This window comes from Amaranthus tricolor, chromosome 1 (genome assembly GCF_026212465.1).
Source record: "Amaranthus tricolor cultivar Red isolate AtriRed21 chromosome 1, ASM2621246v1, whole genome shotgun sequence".
Lineage (NCBI taxonomy): Eukaryota > Viridiplantae > Streptophyta > Magnoliopsida > Caryophyllales > Amaranthaceae > Amaranthus > Amaranthus tricolor.
In genome coordinates this window covers 16,045,234-16,057,305 of record NC_080047.1, presented here as the reverse complement: position 1 = coordinate 16,057,305, position 12,072 = coordinate 16,045,234, and the positions used below count along the sequence as shown (strand labels likewise).

Below are 12,072 nucleotides of genomic sequence, written 5' to 3'. Positions count from 1 at the left end.
TTAAAATTTTGTAGTATTGCGGTTGAACATCAAGTTAGGACGGAAGAGTTGGTTTTTATTGTCCATGTGTCACTTGTGGTAATGTATCAAAACGCAGCATATAGTGCACTTTTCTGCTGCAGTTTTAAACCGCTGCATTTATAATAGACCATCTGCTGCTATCACTAATGCTTGGGGCTAAAACCGCAGCAAATGAGGTTTTTTCCACTAGTGATTACTTTAGTTTGTTTTTGATATTTTGACATTCATTATGAAATCAATTGAATTAAGACTATTGATACCTTCAAATATAAAAAGAAATATGTGTTTGAAAAAGTTATTATTATGAGAAATACATATAGAAGATATTCATATGACAAAACTAAAATAAATTTTAAGTTGTTAATGATTTAAGTTACATTAATTTGACCATGTATGACAAATTATGAAATCAACCACAACAAAACACGAATGAGTGCTTATTATTAAAATTTAAGGATCGGGTTTTGGTTTAAGTTACTTCTATCCATTCCTAAAGCATAGTTAAGACTTGAATCATATAACTTATAACATATTTAAAAGTTAAGAATCGGGTGTTAATTTAGTGGAGCATCAATGCAATCATATAACTTTTATTATAATATCTTATGAAAGAGCAATTTGCACATGCAGCCAGCAATACCGTGGAGCGTGGAGCCTAGAGCAGGAATACAACCAATTTACATCAAAGGGTGTTTCAAAGCGATCAACCCATTACGAGATCACCCACTACTATGGAACTATCCGTATTAAGTCTGTGGAAAAAGGAAAGTTTTGGAGAGAAACAATGAGCAAAAGGCTAATAGTTGGATCTGGGGTGACTAATGATAAGACCATTAACAATAATGACACACTTTTTAAAGTGGTAAATCTTGGTAACAATGTCATCTTCTCATTCATTACCTTACAACTTCTTCACTTATCTCATATGCTCATTTCATTACCTTACAACTTCATTACCCTACAATAATCTCAACTATTAATTAACCATGAATAATCCCATGTATTATATCATTTAACCCAGACTGTTGTTGGCAAAAAAGTGACCAGTTATTCTAGGTCACAATTAGATGTTGCATTTCATCTTCTCATTCATTACCTTACAACTTCACTTGTCTCACTTGCTCCTTTCATCTTCATCTCTCTTCTTCTCCATTAAAACCCAAAAAATTTGCTTTTGAGTTCTTAAATGCCAATTCACTGTTCAACAAAATGTCCAAGAGAATAATATACATGATTTGGAATTGCATGTGATAGACCAACATTGTGAGATCCTCTTTCATTAAGACACATTAGTTGTATTATGTAAGTTTGCCAACAAGCTTACTTAAGAATGATATTCTCATTTAGACATTTTTAATAGGAAAAGTAAGCTTATTTTCTGGTATACTTGCTTTAGTTATGGAAGTATAGAATGAAAAACGATATTGGGGTGATTTATCTCTTTAATTATAAGGAAAGATTAACAACCACTGTTTGCCAAGAACAACCATTGTTTGATAAAATCAGTAGCTAATACATGAATTCAGTAGCTAAAAGCTAAATCAGTAACATTTTGAACTAACAACATGAAATCAGTAGGTAAAACTGAATTAACAGTAGCTTAAACCATATACCAGTAGCTAACTATACAATGCTAAATTTAGTTGTTAAAATCAGTAGCTGCTGAATAGTAGCTAAAACAGGTACCAACAACTGACAGTAGTAGCTAAATCAGAAAAGTTACCATTGATAGCTGGGTAATGGTGAGCGTTAATAATGATCGAGTTCTTCTTTGAGATCCTCTTTAATGGTGGGTATTTGGTTGGAGGGAGATGTAAATCAGGAAATGAAAGTGAAAAGGAAGTAAAATGGTAATAAAAAAAATAAAAAAAAAAGAAGGAAATTTCATTAAAATAATACAAACAGATAGTTGGTTAACTAACAACAATCCGGGTTAAATGATATAAGAAATGGGTTATTCATGGTTAATTGAGAGTTGAGATTATTGTAGGAAAATCGAAGAAAAGTTAGATTATTTTAGGTAATTTTTTCTTTATCATATTAAAGTTTGCATTTTAATTCACTCAAGTTGGCATTTTAACACTTATAGTTGGTGTTTAGAATGTTATAGTTGGTATTCTAATGCATTGAAATTGGCATTGTAACTAGATTAAGTTGGTGTGTTTGCATTCTACAATTAGAATTACATTAAGTTGGCATTTTAACTACATATAGTTGTTATTTTATCTAGCTTCAAGTAGCGTTTTAACTACATAAAGTTGACGTTTTACGGTTCGCATTTTAACTACATATAGTTGATGTTATACAATTGACCTTTTAACTTATCTTAGTTGGTGTTTTAACTTAATAAAATTGGTGTTTTAACTTAACATACTTACAAAGAGATAGGAATATAGGTGGGTGATGTGGCATTCCCTTCCTCTATACCTATACCTTCTTAAAATTTTCATATCCATCACCTACCCACCACCCATGGCGGGTAAAATTTTCATATCAACGCCTACCTACTTGGATATAATGCATTTAAACTCATTCCTACCTATTATTGGCAACTGTGTATACCCATCATGGGTATACACACCTTATACCCCCCTTACATTCTCTTTAAGTCCTATACTTCATAAATCCTTACAAATTTAATTATGCATCTAATTTTATTTAAACCATACAATATAATAAAATAAAATTAATATCCTTTATTTTTTGTGAATATTTTTAAATAAAAATATACAAATATGATATAAATTAGTACATTGTTGATACGGCAATGGGGCAGGGGGTGGATATTGGGTAGGGTGGGTGGGTAGTACGGGCTGGATGGGTAAAACCTTATACTTACCACCTACCCACTACCAATGGCGAGTAGGACTTTTCGTACGCATACCCACCCACTACCCACCAAAATCATACACATACCCGCCCGAACAAGGGCGAATGCAATGCAAAACCCGAATAATTTCACCCGTCTGCCATCCCTAATTACAAATGTCATTTTAACTTAACATAGTTGGTATTTCACCATGCTAAAGTTGGGCTTTAACTATACTTATAGTTGATATTTTAACCTGATTTAGTTGTTTTAACTAATATCTACTTCTATTGATACAAACATCTATTATAAATAATCATAGTACCTACTTGTACATGTAAAACACCTACTATGAATAATTATAATACCTACTTCTACTAATAAAAATGTTTACTATATTCATTACAATAGCTACTTGTATATGTAAAAATACCTACAATGAGCCATTAAAAAAAATACTAACTCCATTGAAAAGGGATATATAAAAAGTTTTGATTATGTACTCCATTGAACAGGGAGAAAATAAGTTTTTTGACTGATTTTGAGAAGTAAACTTATCAAAAGCATTAATTCTTTCATCGTATTCTAAAAACCTGCAAAGTCATCCATCAAATTCTTAGAATTGATTTTCAGTTGTGAAATTATCAAACTTGATCATCATTTCTTCCATCCCAATTGTATTTGATTTCTTTTTCTTGTTTTTCGTTTTTTTTTATTTTCTTGAATGTACGGAATAAATGGAAAGAGGTATTTGTTATTTTGAATCGCGAAGCGTTTCTCTATTCTTAGTGATTTATAGTATTTCTTTGTTAATAATTAAATTAATTGGGTTGGGCCTCTAAGAGTCATTTCTTAAAGAAACGGTCTCTCAAAAGACTTACTTTCAGAATTTTAACTTCAATGCGTTATGCATTCCTTTTGCATCGTTAAGTGCTTGTCATTTGAAAATATTTATGTATTTGAAGTATTTGTACAGTGTGTTGTATTATTTTTATGATTGTAATTTGTAATATAAATTTTTATATCGGTCATGTCCATTTATCCGCATGTCCAGCCCACCAAAAAATAGGGTGGGTAGCAGCAAAAAAATAAGGTCCACAACGGGGGGCAAGCTTTTCAAAATATGAGCATATGGACAAATTTTTATAATCATGTCTGGTTTGCTACCCGCCCAAACCCACCCATGAATAGGGATAGGCAAAGGTCTTGGACCCTAAGGGTCTAGACCCGACCCGACTCTAAATTTAAGGGTCTGAATCCACCTATTTTTGGACCCTATGGATCCGGGTCGAATTTGGGTCCATGACCTTAGGGTTCGGGTCCGGGTCCACACGTTTGAGACCCAAATCCAACCCATGGACTCATTTACATTTTTTTTTTGAAATTATATATTAGTTATGATGTGTGTTTACTTGTTTGATTTGGAATTTCGTTATATTTCAGAACAATAACTAATTTTAAATTTTAGGGAAATTATCAATGGTACCTCTGAGTTTTGGCACTTTATCAATGGTACCCCTAAGTTTTTTTTATTATCAATGGTACCCTCGTATTATTGAGCGTTTTACAAACATAACGTTTTTTAACTTTTTCCGTCCAAAATCGTTCATAACCATTAACTTTCTTTTATGTTTTGAATTGAAAAATAAAAGAAAAAGAAAAAAAGTTAACGGTTTTGGACGATTTTGGATGGAAAAAGTTTAAAAAGGTTACAGTTGTAAAGCACTCAATAGTACGAGGGTACCATTGATAATAAAAAAAAAAAACTTAGGGGTACCATTGATAAAGTGCCAAAACTCAAGGGTACCATCAATAATATTCCTAAACTTTATCGATTTATGTGATTTGAAATGTAGTCGTTGTATTTATACTTTTAAAATTAAAACACTTGATAAATATTTTTGTATAAGAACTTGTTTGTTGAAAAGAGTTATATATTTATTCGCTAAATTAGTTTAAAGTATTACAAGGTTCCTTATTAGTTAAAAATGTTTAAATAATTTTATACGAATGGTCGAAAATAGTATGATATATAATTTTTAAAAAAATTCAAGAAAAAAAACTATTTTGGACCCAGATCTAGACCCTAGACCCGCCAGACCTTAAGGGTTTGGGTCTAGGTCCAAAATTTTCAGACTCTATAGATCTGGATCCGAGTCTAGGTCTAATAAAAAATTAGGGTCCAAATTCGACCCACGCCCATCCCTACCCAATACCCATGAACACCTCTAATCCAAGTGGATGTGAATGCTTTAAATACCTTGGGTCTATATTTCAGAGTAGTAAGGACATCCAACAATATCTTACCATAAAATTAAGTGTGGGCGAAAAAAATGGAAAAAGGCTACTTAAATACTATTTGATCGAGGTGTGCCCTTAAAGTTATAGGATAAATTTATCGAACGTCCAATATATTCGCTCTACTATATAGATCAGAACTTCGGTCTATTAGAAAGGAACATAGTAGAAATATAAGAATAGTGAAAATGCAAATACTTCGATGGATGAGTGGGCATATTTTGAGGGATAGAGCTCGATGAAAGGGTTTAGAAGTTGCAAATATTGAGAAAAAGATGAAAGATAATCATTTATGACGGTTTTGGCATGTGCAAAGACGATGTATTAACAAACTAATAAGAAAGACTAAAGGTTGGAGCTCAAGAGGCTTAAAAAGAAATGGAGAAGACCGAAGATGACTTTCAAGACAAGAGTGAAAAAAGATATCAATGGTCAAGACTTACAAAGTGAGATGGTAGAAAATCGAAATGAATAGAGAAGATGAATTCATGTAAATGATTATTGAAACTAATATATTGGTTTATATAGCCGATCACAATATTTTAAAATCAAGACTCTGACATTATTATTGTTGTTATTAAATTTTCCATTTTAATTTGTTTATAATTTATTTTGTGTGAAACGCCTAACAATTTAAAAACTAAATAGGCTAACCTTTAAGTCAACAATGAATCAAACAAATTTGAAAATTTGAAACAAATAAGCAAAAAAAATATAACAAAGTCGCATAATAGGCAACTTTTGAAAATATTTCCCAAAGTAAGCACTTTTCTCCCATAACACAGGTTCGGGGTTGTTCGCTCTTACTAATAGCGAATAAAAAAGCTTGGTCAAAAAAGTCAAGGTCTTTGTTTGTTGTTATTAACAACGAACAATTACAATTCTAATTTCACTTGCTATTTTTTTGGGTCATGTCAATTTTACAAGACTAATTTATAGGGTTTTAATTATTAACATTCCTATTTTATGGTTGTCAACTTTCTATTATTGAATAAAATCACCTTTAATCCAATTATTATCAAATTTTCCAATTTTTTAGGAAATAAAATAGGGAAATTAATTTTAGGTTTTAATTAAAAAATACGTAGCAATTAAAAATTTAAAATTTTTAGGCTTTTAATTGTTAAAAAGCTACGGTTATCAACTTTCTATAATTGAATAAAATAGAAATTTCATTATTATCAACTTTTCCAATTTTTTAGGAAATAAAATAGAGAAATTAATTTTAGATTTTAATTAAAATAACTAGGCACCTTAAATCACCCCAAATTTTTAGGAAATAAAATAGGGAAGTTAATAATTAAAACCCTACAAATTAGCCTTGACCCCAAAAAAATAGCAATTAAAATTTTAGTGTTGTAATTATTTGCTATTAATAACAACGAACAAAGAAACTTGGTCAAAATCTTTGTTCGTTGTTACTAACAGCGAACAAAGACCTTGACTTTTTTGACCAAGCTTTTTTGTTCACTGTTAGTAACAACGAACAAACCCGAACTTGTGCTATGGGAAAAAAATGCTTACTTTGAAAAATATTTTCAAAAGTTATCTATTATACGACCTTTTTATATTTTTTTGCTTATTTATTTCAAATTTTCAACAAATTTTAGGTACTAGTTGTTTAATAAAAGGTCAAAGTTGAGAAGTTGTAAGCACATGTAAATCAATTCAACAAATCTCTTTTAGAAATTAGAACCATAGGAATATGAAGTATTCATGTACCTAAAAATTAGAAGACGCGCAAAGGTTGATAGTAATGTGAAGTTAGTAATGACTTACTAGGATGCACGTCGAGGTGCCATCCTTTCCACTAATACTCTATATATTTGTGCAGTAATGAGAAATGTAAAGTCAAACTAATGAGAAAATTAGAGGATGGAAATAAAAATGAAGGTAGGTGTGTTGTTTATGATGGTAGTGTTGGGATGCAGCCTGAAAGCATGTGAAGCTACAATAGATGACTCTGAGTTCTTTCATGTCAGCGGCTTTGTTAAGTGCCAAGATTGTTCTCAAACATACTCTCAATGGGTTCAAGGCGCTAAACCTATACAAGGTAATCAAATCAGTCTTGGTTGTTAATATTAAATGATGTTGATTTATTTTTATTTTTAGGTCATCCTCGAGTTGAGGTTCTTGTTGATCGCAACCTCTTTATCTGTTTTGATAAGAATATGGTCTGCCATCATTCAAACCTCCCCAGAGTTTGACATGATTTACTGTCCATTTGGTTGTCTATATTTAATGGTGAGATTGGTAATGAAATAAGATTGATAGTTATGCTTATTTTATTTTCGATCATTTTATTTTTTTCGTAAAATACATTTCAAAGTATAACTATTTGGAGATAAAGTATTAGGTGGCGACGAAAAATTGTATTACAGAAAAACGTTTTAGTAATCAAAGTTTCAATACCATGAGAATGACATAAAATCATTCTTCATTACGACAATCTTGCTAGTACCAACAACCTGTTAGGCCGTGACAATTCGTCACATGATGACCTTATGGGCCCACTCATGTGGATGCATCCATGGGGAACCCATAGGCTTGGGCCCACAAACCCACATGTAACAACTGTAAATTTGTACATAACACTTGATGAGGTGCATTCTTTTCCAAAAATATATGGTATTAGTAGAATTTCCATCAAACATTATATATAAGTCTACAATTCACTATTTTAACGATGTAGGACGTTCCTCACATGTGACTTATTTTCAACCCAACCAAAGGGGTCGTTAATTTAATTATGTCATTATTAACCTTAAGAAGTAGGCTGAGTGATTTTGAATCCTTTGCAATCAAGACTAAGGTGATGTTGAATATGGGGACAGGTTCAAGAGTATCAATAACATGTTTAGATGATAACAAAAGAATAGCCCATTATGGAAGCGATGAAACGGACAAAGATGGACAATTCAACATGGCTGTAAACAAAACGAGTCACAGCAATAAGAAATTGAACCCAAAAGATTGTATAGTCAGATTGGTTTCCTGTCCAGATACAACCTGCAATATTCCTACCGATTTCGAGCATGGCAAAACAGGGGTGAAGCTGAGACAGCCTTCAGTTGTATACAGGGGTACGACTCAATTTGTCGTTGGGCCTTTTTATTATACTACTCCTGCTTGTAATGATGACCAAGACTTGGATGCAGATGATACAAGTACCTACCAAGGATCTTACTGATCTTATTGATGTAACAATAATAATATACTTGTATTTTCAACATCATTATGTGATATATATTTTAACTTAATGGCAATTCTTTGTTCACACTCTTAATTCCTTAAATATTTGTGTTTTGACTTGGATTATAAATGATAGGTATTTGTTAGGGTTTGGGTCGGGTCTAGAATCTAGATACTACTCTTATCTAGCTCCAACTTTTTAGGGTCGAGTTACCAGAGGAGCCGTGTGAGGCTGAAGCTCCACGTACGGTTTTGAAGCCGAGCCTTTCCGGCAATGGGGCTTAGGGACCGATATGATGATTGGTTTAGGTAGAATGGCCGGCCTACTACAGGCACTTATAGAGATTAGTGTGTGAGACTGCGATATAAATCTAAAATTTAATTTAAAGAGTTTAAATTATTACACTCAAACGTTCTTAGGGTCTTTGATGGGTCTAGATTCAGACACGGACTTTAAAAATCTTTATAGTAATCTTTTAATTGCAAATTGGTTTTTCAATAATCTTATTTATTGATGACTTGTGGTTTCTCTAGTTTAATAAGTTGTCACCTATATTCATTACTATATATTCAATTCAACATTAACATTTATTCATTACTACATTCATTCAACATCAACTATAAATCAAGTAAATTCAATTTATTATCAAGTATATTCAATTCAATTCAATTTGTTCAATACAATGAAATTTAACATCAAGAACAAAATCATAAAATAAAATTTAACATCAAGAACAAAATCATAAAATAAAATTTAACATCAAGAACAAACTCATAAAATAAAATTTAAATCATGAACAATATCCTATAATGATAAGTAACATCAAAAACAACCTCATAAATTGAAATTTAACATCAACAACATTATTAGTGAAATTTAACAAAAACAATTTTAATAAAATTACCTCAAATATATCAAATATAGGAATTAAACTGAACAATGAAGCTAAAAGTGAAGAATTGTAATCTCTGCACAAGTCAAAAAACCACACATTATTAAGAGAATTAACACCCTAATATAGCATAATGAATCGAAAAAATGAAAATGTCATACCTTTATCCACAAAATTGAGTAATACAAACTAAAACTGAAAAATGGGAAAATGGGGATGAAGGGGCAGAAATAGTGAAGCTAAAAACGGTGTTCCGTTTTAATCAAGTAAAAACGCTTTGCGTCAGTGTTTTCCTTCTTAGCCCAAAACCTAGCTAGCAGCACATTTTAACATAAAAATGCACGGCATTTTCCTTAAACGCTTATGTTGGGAAATAGTTTTTTCTGGAGCTTAGTTTGTGAATTTTTTTATACAAAAATAATTTTATTCAAATTTTCACAAATCTTACTATCTCAATTCTAAAATCTGACAAACTCATGGTACCAAAATCAAAAAAAGAAATATTCAACATCACAATTTTAGATTTGCCACTAAAATGGTGAAAAATTTAAAAGTAAAGTAGAAAGAAAATAAGTTTAGAGAGAATGATGGAGATGAAAGGCAAAAGAACTGAAAAAATTATGTTAGAGATTGTCTTTTTTTTATTCACTATTATTTAACAGCGATTAAAATACATATTATCTCTTGTTCGTTGTTAGTAACAGGTAACAAAAACTGATCTTAGGCTCGGATACAAAGACACTTATTTTGATAATTAAAATTTCCCGAAAGCTTATTTTATGAATTATTAAAAAAACTACTTTATTCAATTTTGAATTTCCTTCATAATATTCATAGAATGGGCCCAGCCTCAAAATTTGATTATTAAAGTAAGCCTTAATAAGTCAACTTTAAACCGAAAATTTGAAAAAAATAAGATTATTTAACAACTTAATTCCCCAAATAAGCTTCGTGAAAACTTATTTTCTAAAATAAGCTTCCGTACGTCCAAGTCTAGCCTCAAGTAAAATCGCTGTTACTAACAGCGAAAGTTCATAAAAAAAATTTAAAAGGCCAAACCCTTAATATATATATTTTTTTTATGAACTAAAGTAGCCATTGTTAATTAGAAAAATAGCCGTTAGGAATTTGAAAATAGCCGTTGTAATGATGCTCTATAAGTAGCTCCATCATTTTCCATACTTCATTATATCCATTCTACATCATTCTTCTTCTTTTCAATCAATTTTTAAAGGTAAAAATAAGGTATTATGTTAGTTTTACTCTCAATTTATAAATGTTAATACTTTTTTTGAAAGTTCACTTACGTTACTATATTATATGTACAAATGTTCAATATATACAAACAGTATTCTAATGCTCCTATGATTCGCCTGCATCGTAAGGACACTAGGGTCGAGAGGGCCTGGAGCTGCTGAATCCATCTCTGCTGCAATTCAACAAAAACTAAGCGTTATGTATTGTAAAAATAATTAAGAAGTACTCAAATTGTTTACTGTTTACCTTGACGTGCAAGTTCTAGTGTTGTGACCGTCACTACCACACCGTTGACAAGCGTTGCGTCTCCGCGATTCTTCGTCCATTTCGTTCGTGATCCTCCTAGACTTAGGTCTTCCTAATCCACGAATGTGATATGGATCGTGTAGCACCTCAACACCGGTGTACTGAGGCCATGACTTCTTATCAATCAACGGCAAGAATATGGATTCATATGTGTTAACATAGCTCTGGGTCGTGTAGCAGGAGTCCACAAAACGCTCGTAGGATAAGTGTCGTTTAATACATACGACAAGAACATGAGAACAAGGTATGTGATATATGGATGGTTTGTTACATCTCTCATATCTACACTTTGTATTTTACCACCCTTGGCGGATCCTCTATTACCACGTCCAGTCTTAACTTGGAAAAGGCCTCGTCTGTAGTCAAATGCAACGATCTCATGGTAGTTTGCCTTCTCGGTGTTACGGGTGATAATCCTAGTGGCCTGTGAAGTGTATTTATTTCCCCCAATTTTCCACGCGTACACTTCGCGTATTTTAACAAAGTAATCATTAACATGATAGAAGGTGAACTCCACAAGAGTGGTTATAGGCAAGAAACGCACACCCTTCATCACATTATTGAATACTTCGGCCAAGTTCGTTTTAGTAACACCATACCTATACCCTCCATCGTGACATATTGACCATTTACACATTTCACCAACTTGATCAATCCAAAAAAGTGCTTCCCGATTAGCAACACCAATGGCCTTCAATCCCTCGTCGACCTTATGTGGTTGTCTTTGCTCTGCAGTCCTTTCATGCATCTTGTTCAACTTCACATTACCCATTTGGCGGTTAAAGTTACTTAACAAATGCCGCAAGCAAAACCTATGATGGGTGTTCGGAGGTTGCCATTCCGGCTCCTCCATGGTTGCTAGAATGCCCGCATATCTATCGGAAATAACGCATAACCCTGGACTATGCATCACATGCTTACGAACACAGGCCATAAACCAAGACCACGCGGGTATGCATTCTTTTTCGACCAAGGCAAAGGCAAGCGGGAAGATTCCCTTGTTCCCATCTTGGGCAATGGCAGTCAACAACGTATGGTGATACTTACCATACAAATGTGTTCTGTCAATGGCAATAACGGGTTTGCAATACTTGAATCCCTCAATACTAGGTTGGAAAGCCCAAAACACGCGTTGGAAAGTTCTAATACTAGGACGGACATACACACCGACATCATTATCTTCCTTAAAGAACCACTCAACTACGGTCCCGGGGTTTGAAATTTGCAGTGCCTTCAAGAAGCGTGGAAGAAGAGGATAAGAATCTTCACATGTACCATAGATGGAGAGAAGGGCTT

The 12,072-nt window shown here is 32.5% G+C and overlaps 1 protein-coding gene and 1 long non-coding RNA gene across 2 annotated transcripts; one reads left to right on the top strand and one right to left on the bottom strand.

The window, feature by feature from the left end:
* Nucleotides 1-6,645: 6,645 nt before the first annotated feature.
* On the top strand, nt 6,646-8,858 carry LOC130805915 (pistil-specific extensin-like protein). The gene is made up of 2 exons (XM_057670756.1): nt 6,646-7,181; nt 7,963-8,858. Exons 1-2 carry the CDS (start codon nt 7,004-7,006, stop codon nt 8,316-8,318), a joined length of 534 nt encoding a protein of 177 aa, XP_057526739.1. The 5' UTR covers nt 6,646-7,003; the 3' UTR covers nt 8,319-8,858.
* On the bottom strand, nt 8,167-9,505 carry LOC130805924 (uncharacterized). The gene is made up of 3 exons (XR_009040242.1): nt 9,375-9,505; nt 9,226-9,289; nt 8,167-8,299 (listed from the first exon to the last, which is right to left on the bottom strand). It is a non-coding gene; the product is annotated as an uncharacterized LOC130805924 (long non-coding RNA).
* Nucleotides 9,506-12,072: the final 2,567 nt, after the last annotated feature.